This window comes from Mytilus edulis, chromosome 10 (genome assembly GCF_963676685.1).
Source record: "Mytilus edulis chromosome 10, xbMytEdul2.2, whole genome shotgun sequence".
NCBI classification, from domain to species: Eukaryota; Metazoa; Mollusca; class Bivalvia; order Mytilida; family Mytilidae; genus Mytilus; species Mytilus edulis.
Window position 1 is genome coordinate 2,646,889 of NC_092353.1, and position 17,192 is coordinate 2,664,080.

General features: G+C 33.0%; 1 protein-coding gene across 1 annotated transcript; it reads right to left on the reverse strand.

The window, feature by feature from the left end:
* Nucleotides 1-220: 220 nt before the first annotated feature.
* On the reverse strand, nt 221-16,774 carry LOC139492150 (L-sorbose 1-dehydrogenase-like). Its single transcript, XM_071280291.1, has 12 exons — nt 16,607-16,774; nt 15,871-15,934; nt 14,387-14,604; nt 13,019-13,208; nt 11,852-11,980; nt 9,883-10,004; nt 9,174-9,341; nt 8,209-8,356; nt 3,715-3,869; nt 2,942-3,119; nt 2,005-2,224; nt 221-586 (listed from the first exon to the last, which is right to left on the reverse strand). The coding sequence occupies exons 1-12, from the start codon at nt 16,772-16,774 to the stop codon at nt 466-468; spliced, it is 1,881 nt and encodes a 626-aa protein (XP_071136392.1). The 3' UTR covers nt 221-465.
* Between the last annotated feature and the right edge of the window lie 418 nt (nt 16,775-17,192).

The window sequence follows — 17,192 nt, forward strand, 5'->3', positions numbered from 1 at the left end:
TTATACAGATGATTTTAAACACTTTTCATTAATTGTACAATTGAACGATCACTGGAAAAAAGGACATATTTATTCATCCATCGCCCAAAATTCCAACATGCAAAACAACCAAACAGCGATTTTGCTGCTATTATTTATCTTACATGTCACAGTAACCTGTTCTTTCCCCACGCAAGGTCGACATTGTTACCATACAAAAAAGATACAAAAAAGTACTGTCTTCGTTTTCAGAGTGAAGTCCATATTTACAGCAAAACTTAGATATTCGTTATAAGCAAGAGTTTGTTGAAATGGAATGCATGTAACATGTGTAATGATAAATGTAGTGATGATAAAATTAATTGATAAGATAATTTTCAAACAACATTATACTGTTAGATGATGTCTCATGATTAGTACAAAATAAAGTGAAGGATTTATGCAAATCATTTCAAGTATCAAATTATAACTAATAATTAGTAAGTATTATTTCAATATCAAAGCAGCTGCTCGTTCAGCTATCATAATGGTAGCTGCATTTGGGTGATCTGTTATTTCAGGAAATACTGAGGCGTCCACTACTCTTAGGTTGAAAACATCTTTTACCCTGTAAGAAGAACGAATCCACTTTATTGGCATCTTTTGCAATGAAATGATACAAATAAATTACTAAGTAAGGTGTAAGCGTGTGTGTTTATCGTGGGGTGTACTGTACCATACATTTTTTAACACTTACTTGATCGTGGTTTGTATTGAATCCTATATAATTCAAAATACAGGTTACGACAACAATCAAGGTCATAAACACGCGGTATAAAAGAAAAGGCAGCAGTATTCAAGCCGATGTTCAAATCTTATGAATCGATAAAAAAAAAGACAATTCAGGTAACAGATACAAACTGAGGAAATCACAAAAGGAGCAAAACCGGTTGCATCGACTGGATAAGAGTCACCTGTTATACATGATTCTATAGCCAAGAAAATCCACACTCGACAGAATTTTAGATTGAAAAAAATTGAACCTAATACCAAGTATTTGATGTGGAAAATCAAAGCTATTCACAATTGGTGTTCCTATTTACCAAAAACTGACTGGGAAAGTGTCTTTTTTGCATTCATAATTCTTAATACGAAGATAGACTCATTCAAACTGTCACAATAGGAAATAGGACACAATCGGTAAATTTACAGGAAACCTAGAAAAACTAAGGATTTTCTTATCACAGGCATAGATTACCTTAACCGTATTTGGCACAACTTTTTGGAATTTTGGATCCTCAATGCTCTTCAACTTCGTATTTGTTTGGCTTTATAAATATTTTGATATGAGCGTCACTGATGAGTCTTATGTAGAGGACACGCGCGTCTGGCGTATTAAATTATAATCCTGGTACCTTTGATAACTGTTTACACCACTGGGTCGATGCCACTGCTGGTGGACCTTTTCGTCCCCGAGGGTATCACCAGCCCAGTAGTCAACACTTCGGTGTTGACATGAATATCAATAATGTGGTCATTTTTATGAATTTCCTGTTTACAAAACTTTGAATTTTTCGAAAAACTAAGGATTTTCTTATCCCAGGCATAGATTACCTTAGCCGTATTTGGCACAACTTTTTGGAATTTTGGATCCTCAATGCTCTTCAACTTCGTACTTGTTTGGTTTTATGAATATTTTGATATGAGCGTCACTGATGAGTCTTATGTAGACGAAACGCGCGTCTGGCGTACTAAATTATAATCCTGATACCTTTGATAACTGTTTACAGACCAAACAACTACTTCTTTTAACTTCTCTAACATTTCTTTCATGAGTAAGACACCAAAATATCACATATGTACACTGATATGTGATTTTGTACTTAATACTGGTGCAGATTCAAACTCACTCATTCGTCAACAAAACTCTACTGTAGCAGTTTTTATGTAAAGAGACCGTCACTGTTAATGAAGTGTCGTATTATCGTTGAGACAGAGAGTGTATAACTATGATAAGTTCTCCTATGAAGCATTATGCATATTTACCTGAGTTTATTGTCAACAACAGATCGAACGTCATTGAAGGCACCCATCTTACAGGTAGAGACTGGATGATGTCCTGGGTCAGAGAATGTTTGTATATAACATTTCCAGTACGGATCAGAATCAAACTTAAATTCTTTGCATCCCTTAAAAGTTGGTTCCATCGTAGCGCCTATTGACTGCATTATTGGTGTTTCAATGATAGATTTTACTATTTTTATACCTGCAAATATTATAATTATAAGGCTATAAAATTTTATAGGCTCTCTTAATTCTTCATGTCCTTGTTTAAGATTGTCATAAATGTAATTCTGTGTATTCGCCCTGACATGTAATTTGATGTCCTCTAGATGTCCAAATATCATATGTGTCGTTGGATTACAATCTCGTTGTTACTACACACATCTTCATTTAATTCATATTGGAAAATACTAAAGGGATAGAAGAGGGGCGAAAGATACCAGAAGGATCGAAAACAAACTGACAACATCATCGATAAACAAACAAACAAACAGACAAATAATAGTAAACAAAACACAGCACAGAAAAATAAACACTAAGCAACACGAACCCCACCAAAAATGACCTAATCTCAGATGATACGGAAGGGTAAGCAGATCTCACCGATTATAGACAATGAAAACGTCACAGATGTCTGTCCGAGTACCGCAAAACAAAAAGGGAATTTTTCACCTGTTTTGTTTCACGGAATTAAAACCAGCCACTTATCTGTTTATGCCATATTGTATGAGTAGTAAAACATTATAAGTCAGAAACATTTTACCTTCATGGAATTAAAGCCTGCCACTTATCTGTTTATGCCATATTGTATGAGTAGTAAAACATTATAAGTCAGAAACATTTTACCTTCATGGATTTAATACCAGTCACCTACCTTTCTTGACCATATGGTATAAGTACTAGTATTCAAACATGTTACCTTCATAAAGTGTTTTAATATCTTCTACATTAGAGAGGTATTTAGGATCAATGATTGGCATTTCGTTAGGATCCGTCGAATTTAACTTAAGATGACCTCTACTTTTTGGATGAAGGAGTTTGACTGTTATTGTTATGCCATCTTTCTTTTTACCAAGGGAATACCATGACTTGATCAGCTGCAATAAAACACGCAATAATAAAGATATGTTAACATTGTTTTTATAATCATTGTTATCATGTTACATTGTATTGTTTAAAGTAAAACGTAAAACAATGATTTTGTTGAAAAAAATAAATGTGGGAACTTGTTATGTATAAAGAAAAATCTTTCGCTAAGAGTTTGGGTCTGATAAATACGTTGTAATTAAAATTTCCCCGTGACAATTTCGTTCATCTCATTGCAACAATTCCGCCTAAAATACTGACAGTTGTGCATTTGATACTCGCTCAAGTCAAGCTTTATTTTAAATGATTATTCAATGTTTTGCCTTTAGCACGCAACATTTAAGAGAAGGAGAAAAACTTCAGGAAAGATAAGAATTTAATGTGTGTCCAGACGACTTCAGTGTTATTATTTGATAAAAGTTTTGTGAAGCTTGTCAATTTCAAACAAAGTTGAGTCGATGTCAACCTGGTCAATATTCAGATACCTTAAAATATATACATGTCAAAAGTGACACAGAAAGCAAAACATCCATAAATCTAAAGTTTACAGTTTCTGGTTTTAAACACTTTTGACCTGTTTATCAGATGGACATTTATTATACATACCTCGTCATCTTTATTCATCACTCGTAGTAACTTGTGGTCATGGTCGGCTATAGTAGATTTAAACGTTAACTGTAAGTCTGGGTATGGCGATGGTCTTGTTTTATTTGTATTCGCGAAAAGAAAAGCCTCGCTTCCACCAATGGAAGCCATTAGACCTGAAAAGTGATAAAATTGGCAAGATAGTAAATGTCAGAGCAAATAGGACTCAAATGGTAAATTAATAGATCCAATGACTATTCTAGTATCTTAAGATCCAAGCCTGCAAATAATAGGTGAAATATTTGTGTTGTTTTGGTATCACATGAAAGCTTGAGGACTTGGAATTACTGAAAAGTCTTATTGAAAGTTTCTTTTTAATCAATATAATTTAAAAAAAAGATATAAAAATTTATAATAGGAGGGCATATTTGCCTTCGTGTTCAGATCAGAAGTACCCGTGTTTGTACTATTAAACATCCGGGAACCAGTACGCTCTAATATGCAATTAAATGTACGTTGAATTGTTTGGTACAGATCGGAATAAGGTATACATCTAGTTTAGACCTAAAAATAACTACCACTTTATTTTAACTGAAGACAAAGTAGACGTTAATGTTTGACATAGCAGAATTTATCATAGAAAGTAATGGGACTATGTATTAGTGGTTTTATACGTTTATGTTACTCATCGTTTCTTGTTTTCTCTCATTTCTTAGTACGTTAACTAATTGTTTGCGTGAGGTATTTTTTCTACCACACGAAGATTCAAGATATCGAACAGGTTTATTTCTGACCTTTTCTCTGATAGAAATACTGATCAATCATTAGTCTGTTCAGATTCCTTACCTTTTCTCTGATAGAAATACTGATCAATCATTAGTCTGTCCAGATTCTTACCTTTTCTCTGATAGAAATACTGATCAATCATTAGTCTGTCCAGATTCTTACCTTTTCTCTGATAGAAATACTGATCAATCATTAGTCTGTTCAGATTCCTTACCTTTTCTCTGATAGAAATACTGATCAATCATTAGTCTGTCCAGATATCGAGCACGTTTATTTCTGACCTTTTCTCTGATAGAAATACTGATCAATCATTAGTCTGTCCAGATTCTTACCTTTTCTCTGATAGAAATACTGATTAATCATTAGTCTGTTCAGATTCCTTACCTTTTCTCTGATAGAAATACTGATCAATCATTAGTCTGTCTGATCAATCATTAGTCTGTCCAGATTCTTACCTTTTCTCTGATAGAAATACTGATCAATCATTAGTCTGTTCAGATTCCTTACCTTTTCTCTGATAGAAATACTGATCAATCATTAGTCTGTCCAGATTCTTACCTTTTCTCTGATAGAAATACTGATCAATCATTAGTCTGTCCAGATTCTTACCTTTTCTCTGATAGAAATACTGATCAATCATTAGTCTGTTCAGATTCCTTACCTTTTCTCTGATAGAAATACTGATCAATCATTAGTCTGTCTAGATATCGAGCACGTTTATTTCTGACCTTTTCTCTGATAGAAATACTGATCAATCATTAGTCTGTCCAGATTCTTACCTTTTCTCTGATAGAAATACTGATTAATCATTAGTCTGTTCAGATTCCTTACCTTTTCTCTGATAGAAATACTGATCAATCATTAGTCTGTCTGATCAATCATTAGTTTGTCCAGATTCTTACCTTTTCTCTGATAGAAATACTGATCAATCATTAGTCTGTTCAGATTCCTTACCTTTTCTCTGATAGAAATACTGATCAATCATTAGTCTGTCCAGATTCTTACCTTTTCTCTGATAGAAATACTGATCAATCATTAGTCTGTCCAGATTCTTACCTTTTCTCTGATAGAAATACTGATCAATCATTAGTCTGTCCAGATTTTTACCTTTTCTCTGATAGAAATACTGATCAATCATTAGTCTGTCCAGATATCGAGCACGTTTATTTCTGACCTTTTCACGGATAGAAATACTGATCAATCATTAGTCTGTTCAGATTCCTTACCTTTTCTCTGATAGAAATACTGATCAATCATTAGTCTGTCCAGATATCGAGCACGTTTATTTCTGACCTTTTCTCTGATAGAAATACTGATCAATCATTAGTATGTCCAGATTCTTACCTTTTCTCTGATAGAAATACTGATCAATCATTAGTCTGTCCAGATTCTTACCTTTTCTCTGATAGAAATACTGATCAATCATTAGTCTGTTCAGATTCCTTTCCTTTTCTCTGATAGAAATACTGATCAATCATTAGTCTGTCCAGATTCTTACCTTTTCTCTGATAGAAATACTGATCAATCATTAGTCTGTCCAGATTCTTACCTTTTCTCTGATAGAAATACTGATCAATCATTAGTCTGTTCAGATTCCTTACCTTTTCTCTGATAGAAATACTGATGATCAATCATTAGTCAGTTCAGATATCGAGCACGTTTATTTCTGACCCTTTCTCTGATCGAAATACTGGTCAATCATTAGTCTGTCCAGATTTCTTACCTTTTCTCTGATAGAAATACTGATCAATAATTAGTCTGTCCAGATATCTTACCTTTTCTCTGATAGAAATACTGATCAATCATTAGTCTGTCCAGATATCGCGCACGTTTATTTCTGACCTTTTCTCTGATAGAAATACTGATCAATCATTAGTATGTCCAGATTCTTACCTTTTCTCTGATAGAAATACTGATCAATCATTAGTCTGTCCAGATTTTTACCTTTTCTCTGATAGAAATACTGATCAATCATTAGTCTGTTCAGATTCCTTACCTTTTCTCTGATAGAAATACTGATGATCAATCATTAGTCCGTCCAGATATCGAGCACGTTTATTTCTGACCCTTTCTCTGATCGAAATACTGGTCAATCATTAGTCTGTCCAGATTTCTTACCTTTTCTCTGATAGAAATACTGATCAATAATTAGTCTGTCCAGATATCTTACCTTTTCTCTGATAGAAATACTGATCAATCATTAGTCGGTTCAGATTCTTACCTTTTCTCTGATAGAAATACTGATCAATCATTAGTCGGTTCAGATTCTTACCTTTTCTCTGATAGAAATACTGATCAATCATTAGTCTGTCCAGATTTTTACCTTTTCTCTGATAGAAATACTGATCAATCATTAGTCTGTCCAGATTCTTACCTTTTCTCTGATAGAAATACTGATCAATCATTAGTCTGTTCAGATTCCTTACCTTTTCTCTGATAGAAATACTGATGATCAATCATTAGTCTGTCCAGATATCGAGCACGTTTATTTCTGACCCTTTCTCTGATCGAAATACTGATCAATCATTAGTCTGTCCAGATTTCTTACCTTTTCTCTGATAGAAATACTGATCAATAATTAGTCTGTCCAGATATCTTACCTTTTCTCTGATAGAAATACTGATCAATCATTAGTCGGTTCAGATTCTTACCTTTTCTCTGATAGAAATACTGATCAATCATTAGTCGGTTCAGATTCTTACCTTTTCTCTGATAGAAATACTGATCAATCATTAGTCTGTCCAGATTCTTACCTTTTCTCTGATAGAAATACTGATCAATCATTAGTCTGTCCAGATATCTTACCCTTTCTCTGATAGAAATACTGATCAATCATTAGTCTGTCCAGATTCTTACCTTTTCTCTGATAGAAATACTGATCAATCATTAGTCTGTCCAGATTCTTACCTTTTCTCTGATAGAAATACTGATCAATCATAAGTCTGTCTAGATTTCTTACCTTTTCTCTGATAGAAATACTGATCAATCATTAGTCTGTCCAGATTCTTACCTTTTCTCTGATAGAAATACTGATCAATCATTAGTCTGTCCAGATTCTTACCTTTTCTCTGATAGAAATACTGATCAATCATTAGTCTGTCCAGATTTTTACCTTTTCTCTGATAGAAATACTGATCAATCATTAGTCTGTCCAGATATCTTACCTTTTCTCTGATAGAAATACTGATCAATCATTAGTCTGTCCAGATTCTTACCTTTTCTCTGATAGAAATACTGATCAATCATTAGTCTGTCCAGATTCTTACTTTTTCTCTGATAGAAATACTGATCAATCATTAGTCTGTCCAGATTCTTACCTTTTCTCTGATAGAAATACTGATCAATCATTAGTCTGTCGAGATTTCTTACCTTTTCTCTGATAGAAATACTGATCAATCATTAGTCTGTCGAGATTTCTTACCTTTTCTCTGATAGAAATACTGATCAATCATTAGTCTGTCCAGATTCTTACCTTTTCTCTTATAGAAATACTGATCAATCATTAGTCTGTCCAGATTCTTACCTTTATTCTGATAGAAATACTGATCAATCATTAGTCTGTCCAGATTCTTACCTTTTCTCTGATAGAAATACTGATCAATCATTAGTGTGTCCAGATTTCTTACCTTTTCTCTGATAGAAATACTGATCAATCATTAGTGTGTCCAGATTTCTTACCTTTTCTCTGATAGAAATACTGATCAATCATTAGTCTGTCCAGATTCTTACCTTTTCTCTGATAGAAATACTGATCAATCATTAGTCTGTCCAGATTCGAATTCGGTTTCATAGTCGAAACATTAACAAATACCCGGATGTCAACAGAGATGTGATCTTGTAGATTTTCTCCAACAGGTAGATCAGCAATTACAGGAATCTGTGGAATATTTATTTTCTATTGATAAAGTATTATCCTCAAAAGCACATATAATATTGTGAATTTTACAATACATAAAATTGAGAATGGAAATCGGGAATGTGCCAAAGAACCAACAACCCGGCCATCGAGCAGACAACATGTACAACACAGTACAATCACATTGAAAAACATAAGATGAAGAATATAAGATATGTTATTGCTGTATAGTAATATAAAAATTCACTGTTTGCCCAAAAAACTCCTCTTATATTTGAGTCTGATTCACATTATTATAAGACGTGTCACGGTACTTTTCTATCCCAAATTCATGTATTTAGTTTTGATGTTATATTTGTTATTCTCATCGGATTTTGTCTAATGCTTAGTTCGTTTCTGTGTGTGTTACATTTTAATGTTGTGTCGTTGTTCTTTTATATTTAATGCGTTTCCCTCAGTTTTAGTTTGTAACCCGAATTTTCTTTTTTTTTTTTTTATCGATTTATGAGTTTTGAACAGCGGTATACTACTGTTGCCTTTATATACCAAACTCATAATTTTTCGTCTACATAAGACTCATCAATGACCCTCGAATCCAAACATTTGGATGTCAAATCAAATATGAAGCTAAAAAGCATTTAAAAAAGCAAAAAATCCGAAATATTGCTCAAAATATTGCTTAGGCAATTTACGAGCTCTTATAGTATTGTAGTTTCAGTTAGCAACTGTGTGTATGTACTAGCATAATTATCCATCTCTCCATAACATGTATGGGTGTCAGACAAATATAAACATACAATTTGATTTATCGTCTGCAGTGCATTTTAAATTTAGTTACTTGCAAGTTATAAAGTTGTTCTCTGGGTCCAATTCCAGACAAAAATAATATTTTGGGAGAACCATATGAGCCAGCAGATAGAATAACTTCGTTTGATGCTAGAACTTGGAATGAAACGTTTGAAAAAATGAATTCTATGCCGACTGCTTGTCTACGGGAAATCAAAACCTGCAAAAGAAAAACATACATTTAATCAAATATGCATATAGTATACGTTTGGTCTCATGTTGTGCTACTACATCAATGTTCAAGGTCAAAATGAAGGTTAGGCGCCTACAAATATACTCTTTGTATGCCTGCAACAGGTCAGGAACCTACAAATTAGTGGTTATCTTTTGCTGTATATCCCATCTGTTTTTGATTATTGTTTAGTGCATCATTCAGGCCTTTTGAATAGTCTTTTGTAAAAGTTCTCTCCAGCAAGAGGGTACAAAGGTCTGCAAGAACAGTATAACAACCAAACAAAATGAGAGAACATGAATTATGTATGTTGGCTAAATTAGATCTACACTGAAAATTTCTCTTTTGATTTTATGTCTGATATACAAACATTTAGCCAGAGAGTCAGACGAAAATATATACATATTATAAATAGCTGAATTCTCAAATAGAACCAAACAACTAGTGACACAATATTCACTTTCACGCAGAAATTCCCAAAGTATATGCAAAAGAAAATCCCGCCAACATATCCCTTAAACTAACTTACCCTTGAAACCAATGCCTTTGTGACAATGTTTAAGTTCTGTCGTCCTCGGGCTTCATTGAGATAAGCTTTAGCAGTGGTTAATCGTTCTCCTCCTCGTATGTTCGTTTGTATCCGACATATACCTAAAAAGTCAAAATCATTCTCATTTGGAGGATTATAAACATATTGGTGTTACGACGGTTATTACAGAAGATGTGTTTATTTGAAGTTTAGTAAAGATAATGTCCAACTTATAAAAATATGTTTATTTCATATCTGCAGTTGTTTCTATTCACTGTTAGTATGAACACAATAAAAAATCAAAAGTAACTGTGTTTCCGCTAACCATACATATTAATTTTTTTGTACCTATTGTAAAGATGTATTACTCATTTTGAATCAGTATTCAAGTCAAACCATCCAAAAAATTTAAAAAAAAATCTAGAATTTGTCGGAACGACACTAATGCCACCGCTCGCTAAAAAAACCTGAAGTCTTGTTAGGAGCGAAAATTGAACAAAATAACATCGGCAAAAATCATCATATCATAGCGGAACAAACGTAATCTCGATCTGTAACTCGTCAAAGTATACTCACATTCTAAAAATCAGCACAATACATTAGATGAAATTAGATAAACGTCCGTTTAAATGTTCGTTGCGGAACGACGAACAATGGTAAAACTGGTTGACTCCGACATAAGTCGGCGGGGCATACACAAAAAGTATTTGCCTACCTGCCTACTCTTATTGAACCCATCATGTTAGCGGACACATTCATTATTCCTTAAAAACTTATGACTTCGCTTTGGTGCTTGTTATCGGGAAAAGATGCAGTTTTTGGCTGATTTTTATCATTCAAACTGATTTAACTTGAAAACGAGTTCATGGACACCTCTTTTTTTAAATGAAATTTGCTTTGTAGACGTAAGACGATTATGTGTACCAATTTTCTTTAAAACGTAAATAGTGCAATTGTTTATTTCGATAAATATACAGCAAAAAATGATGTTTTTTTCCCTACATTCATGAACATTTGATAAATATGAGTTATTTCTGAATAAAAAATGTATAAATTTTTAGAATACCTATAAAAAACGGAAATTACATATTATTTAACAAAAAACAATTTGCGTTTATCTTTTAAAACAAGAAAGTTATGTCTTTCTTTGGAAAGGGAAAATACGGTCACAAATCCGAATTTTTTGCAAATATACAAAATTTCAACCTCATTTTACTCAAAAAGTAGCACATGAAGGTACTTTTTTTTTACATATTTGATTTAATCAGGTAAAAAATAATATATATGGGAATGTTTATTAAACTGTAAATACGGGATCAAAACTGTATCGTATGCCCTTAAGGCCTTAAGGGCATACGATACAGTTTTGATCCCTTAAGGGCATACGATACAGTTTTGATCCCTTAAGGGCATACGATACAGTTAAATGAGGTAGAAATTTGTATATTTGCTCAAAATTCGGATTTGTGGCCGTATTTTCCCTTTAGAAAGAAAGCCATAACTTTTTTTGTTTTAAAAGATAAACACAAACTGTTTTTTGTTAAATAATTTATAATTTATGTATTTTATAAGTGTCCTAAAAAGTCATGCATTTCTTATTCAGAAATATCTCATATTTATCAAATGCTCATGAATTGAGAAAAAAACGTAATTTTTTGCTGTGTATTTATCAAAATTTAAAAATTGCACTATTTACAGTTTTATAAAATTTGGTCCACATAATCTCCCTGCAAAATGACACAAAATGTCGTTATAAAAAAAATAGGGGTCCATGCACTCGTTTTTAAATTAAATCAGTTTGAATGCTAAAAATCAGTCGAAAAATTAATCTTTTCCCGAAATGTCATAGTTTGACGTCGCGAAAATAACATTTTACGTTAGCAACGTCATTACCTCCCCTGTAACTGTATTGTATGCCCTTAATTAATTCATAGCCACACTAGATAGTTATAATAAAGTATGAAGTTACCCTGATCTTCTTTCTCGTTACAATTGATGGCATCATAGCCTAGACTTTGTGTTGCATTGAAATACACGTTTAATAATGACGTGGGCTGTAACGTGGACACTGTCATTGGTCCACACGATCGGTGTAAATCTGTAAAATATTATTGAAGAATAATGATGAAAAACAATAACATTGAGACTATGAAGGATTTAAATCATTATAAGTTATGGAACTGATGTCTATTGACAGATCAGTAGTCATGCAAGAGCTGTGTTACATGTGTTGTCTATAATCAAAAGTGTATTCTTGATCATATTTACTTCCAATTGACCACCGACTAGATCTGCAGTTACTGTAGTTATGTAGTGCAGAATTGGTCAGTTGTAATCCTGCGTGATTGAAATCTAAAACAAATCTATGAAGCATAATGATGAAGGTTATACTGATATGTGAGCGGTGTAAATCTGTTATTGGCTTGTTATATTCAATATAACGGTATAAAATGATTGCTTTTGATAGTACGTGTTGTTGATAAAGATCAGTCAAAGCATAGACAACAAAAATGGTTTCTATTTAACAGTTATATGCTGTGTAATATTTTGAAACTTTTTCCCAGTGGGTTAATTTAAAAGCTGCAATACCTTGCAAAATAAGAATTTCTAGGTTGAGTTCTTTTTTGCATATTTTCATTGATTTTTCCCTTCAAAACTTATTTTTTAAAATAGCACATGTCGGTGAAAACCAACAGCGAGGGATATTTATACTATTTATCCTTTATCATTAAGATTTAAATTAGGATTGTCTTAACATTTTGGGGAAAGACGTGTTGAGAATATGTCTGTTTATTTGGAGTATCAATTTTGAAACATATAAAAATGTTTTGTGCCAATAAAAACATGTGTTTGATAGTTGTTAACATTAATATCTTGAGATGTGGTAGGAGTGACAATGAGACAACTCTCCAACCAATTTACAATTTGTAAAAGAAAAACCATTATAGGACAAAATACGGTTTCCGACACGAAGCATAGGTTCACACCGAACAGCAAGCTATAAAGGGTCCCATATTAACTAGTACAAAAACCATTCAAACGGGAACACCATAAAATAGATAAAACATAACAGATTTAGACAGCTCTATCACCTTTGTATCAATAAAGATATGTGTTTTGTTAGTCGTTAACATACCAGATTTAGACAGCTCTATAACTTTTGTATCTACAGATTTACGGAAGTAAGGAGCGACATGTTTGAATCCCCATCCTTTAGCTCCTTTCTTGTCCCATTCATCAAAGATTCCAGGACCTCCTCTCTGATAAATCATATCATTCAGAGCAAACGTACCTCCAATAACCTTACCTCTAGGTAAGGCAGCTTGCTGGAAAACAGTTTTTAAAATATATACATTGCATCAAGACAATTACATATTACACAAAAATAATTATACTGATATTTACTAACCAAATCACGATGGCGTCCATATAACAGTTATTGAGACGATTCTTTTGTCGAAAAGTTAAAAGCTACATAAAAAGGAATTTCAACCAGCCACGTTAAAAAGTAAAATCAGCCACGTTGAAAAGTAAAATCACAAAAATACTGAACTCCAAGGAAAATTCAAAAAGGAAAGTCCCCAATCAAATGGCAAAATCAAAAGTTCAAACACATCAAACGAATGGATAACAACTGTCATATTCCTGACTTGGTACAGGCATTTTCTAATGTAGATAAGCTAGACTTAGATGCATAATTTTGGATGTGTTTTTATTGGCTGTGAACTTGTTTTCAGTATCTGCGAGTATAATCTCAGATATGTAATTAGTATCTTTTTTTTGTGTATAAGTACCCTTCAACGGAGTTGGGTTGGCGTATTGATATTCTACGTTTCTTTTTTTCTTATTTTTATTTTTCTTCCATTTTTTTGTCTAGCTTATATCTTGGAACTGCATGAACTACTGGTTATGGAACTATACCATAATGTTACCCAGCATGTGCAGATTTGCAAACAAAGTATGGCATATCCAAGATGGCGGCCGTTGTCATAGAAACTGACAAAATGTGACAAAAATCTAAATTCTAAATCTTACATTATAAGACCCAAGTGGATGAAACTTTATAGATATGTTACCTGATATGACCAGATGTGCATGCACTATTAAGAAGTTCCAAAATGGCTGCCATTGTCATGGAAACAGGACAAAAGTTTAACATTGACCCTATGGGAAAATACATTAAAGCCGCATTTTTTCAATCCAAATGAAACTTTAAAGATATGTAACATGGCATGTACCAATATGCTATCTGTCTTTGGAACTTTGGAAATGGTCACCGTAACATGGAAACATCAAAAATTTCAAAAAACTTCAAAATGCTCCAAACTTCATGAAAATTTACAACAATGTTGATTGGCATGCGTAGATACGCTCTCTGATCTTAGAAATTTCAAAATGGCTGCTGTTACCCTGGCAATATGGGAAGGTGCCATCCGTTATTGCTAGCAATTACAAATCTAGTTATAGTGTTTTGTTCTTATATTGTATTTCTAGGAAATATTACCTTATTCCTATACCCAAACAATGCATTTTCTTGTGGATGTGTAAAGTATTTCCAGTCTACAGAACTATTCCTGAGTTGTTTTGCTAGCCCTGGTGTTGTAATGAATGGTGTTTCTGGTCTGTCTGTTTCCTTGTCACCAGCTTCTAACAATAACACTTGAACACGTGGATCTTCTGATAACCTGGCCGCTAACACAGAACCGGCGGTACCAGCACCAACTACTCAATAAATGAATAATTATAAAATATTTTAAAAAAATCATTACAAATTGTCAAATGTATTCTTGTATAAAGCAAGTGTGGATATCCTCTAAGGATAGAACTATAACATATTTTAAGATAAAACACCAGGATTCTTCTACAATTTGTGAGTACAATGTTAATATTTAACATTTAACATTGCCATATAAGCGGGAGGTTTGACTATCCATAAACCCAAGTGCAATGCACCATATTATCTTAAAATATTCTGTACCTAGTAATTATAAGGATATGGCAGTTGTTTTCAAATAGTCTAGATCTGTTTCTATGTATGTTGGCGTTTGTTTTTGTTGTTTCCCACTTTCAGTTAATGTGGTTCCTTCGATTTTGGTTTGTGACCAGGATTTGTTTTTCATTTATTCAATTTATTACTATTTAACAGCGGTATACTACTGTTGCTTTTATATAAAACTAAATATCTGATTAATAGTTGTCTCATTGTCAGTCAAACAGTATCTCCTGATTTATATTATAGGGTCAAATACTGTTTTCTTGTTTTTCAAGTATTTTGCGCTGAATAACGAATTCCGAGACGTATAAACCTTACACCATTATGCAATAATTTGGTATATATCTTGGATAAAGTATAATATAAATAGAACTTAACGTTAGACTCTGGAGTTATATGAAAGAGCAATATGGTTAAACATTTCAGGTTTGAAAAAACATAAGCTAAAACTACATGACATTTCAACATCAGGAAGTGAACGTAATTATACACTTTTAAGATAAATGTACTAATACATAATTAGATCGATCTGAGTCATTACTTTCTAGTTATGATATGTTATGTTATATTGAAATATATAAAATGATTGATCACTGGGGTCAAAAAGGTTATTAAAGTGAAGATTTAATTGTTGTTGTTTTTTTGTAACTTTTATACATAGTTCTCATTTGATTCAACTTTTTGCGTTTTAGTTGACATATATTGCTTAGACTTTTGTCTACTATTGAAGACGACTGTATTTATGATGAGTTTATCTTCCATTTAGATAACTTTTGGTTATTTGTGCATGTAGTTTGCAGTTTCATTGGCATGTGTCCTACATATTTTGAAGTACAACAGGTTCACACAAAATTAGTATTTACTTGCCTATAATGTAATCATACTGGGTCCTTATATACTCTGGACAGTTTTGTGCCAATGTAATACTTGTCCACAATGTAATCATATTGGGTACTTATACACCTTGTGCAGTATTGTGCCAATGTAATACTTACCTATAATGTAATCATACTGGGTCCGTATATACTCTGGGCAGTCTTGTGCCAATGTAATACTTGCCTATAATGTAATCATACTGGGTCCGTATATACTCTGGGCAGTCTTATGCCAATGTTATAATTGCCTATAATGTAATCATACTGGGTTCGTATATACTCTGGGCAGTCTTATGCCAATGTAATACTTGCCTATAATGTAATTATACTGGGTCCTTATATACTCTGGACAGTTTTGTGCCAATGTAATACTTGTCCACAATGTAATCAGATTGGGTACTTATACACCTTGTGCAGTATTGTGCCAATGTAATACTTACCTATAATGTAATCATACTGGGTCCGTATATACTCTGGGCAGTCTTGTGCCAATGTAATACTTGCCTATAATGTAATCATACTGGGTCCGTATATACTCTGGGCAGTCTTATGCCAATGTAATACTTGCCTATAATGTAATCATACTGGGTCCGTATATACTCTGGGCAGTCTTATGCCAATGTAATACTTGCCTATAATGTAATCATACTGGGTCCTTATATACTCTGGACAGTTTTGTGCCAATGTAATACTTGTCTACAATGTAATCATATTGGGTACTTATACACCTTGTCCAGTATTGTGCCAATGTAATACTTGCCTATAATGTAATCATACTGGGTCCGTATATACTCTGGGCAGTCTTGTGCCAATGTAATACTTGCCTATAATGTAATCATACTAGGTCCGTATATACTCTGGGCAGTCTTATGCCAATGTAATACTTGCCTATAATGTAATCATACTGGGTCCGTATATACTCTGGGCAGTCTTGAGCTACTGTATTTAGTATGGTTATCAGTAATAAACTCCACAGCCAAATGATACACATCTCTGCTGATGGAGAACCTAAAATGTTTAGCATAATGTTTTTCTTTTATCAGAATTCTAAAACATGTAGCTGTTATCTCCACTGATTCAATAACCAAACCAAATAACAATGGGCATTATAAAGAGGTTATTCAAATAACAATGGGCATTATAAAGAGGTTATTCAAATAACAATGGGCATTATAAAGAGGTTATTCAAATAACAATGGGCATTATAAAGAGGTTATTCAATAACAATGGGCATTATAAAGAGGTTATTCAATAACAATGGGCATTATAAAGAGGTTATTCAATAACAATGGGCATTATAAAGAGGTTATTCAAATAACAATGGGCATTATAAAGAGGTTATTCAATAACAATGGGCATTATAAAGAGGTTATTCAAATAACAATGGGCATTATAAAGAGGTTATTCAATTTTTACAATTTATTCTAACTACCCTGTAAAAG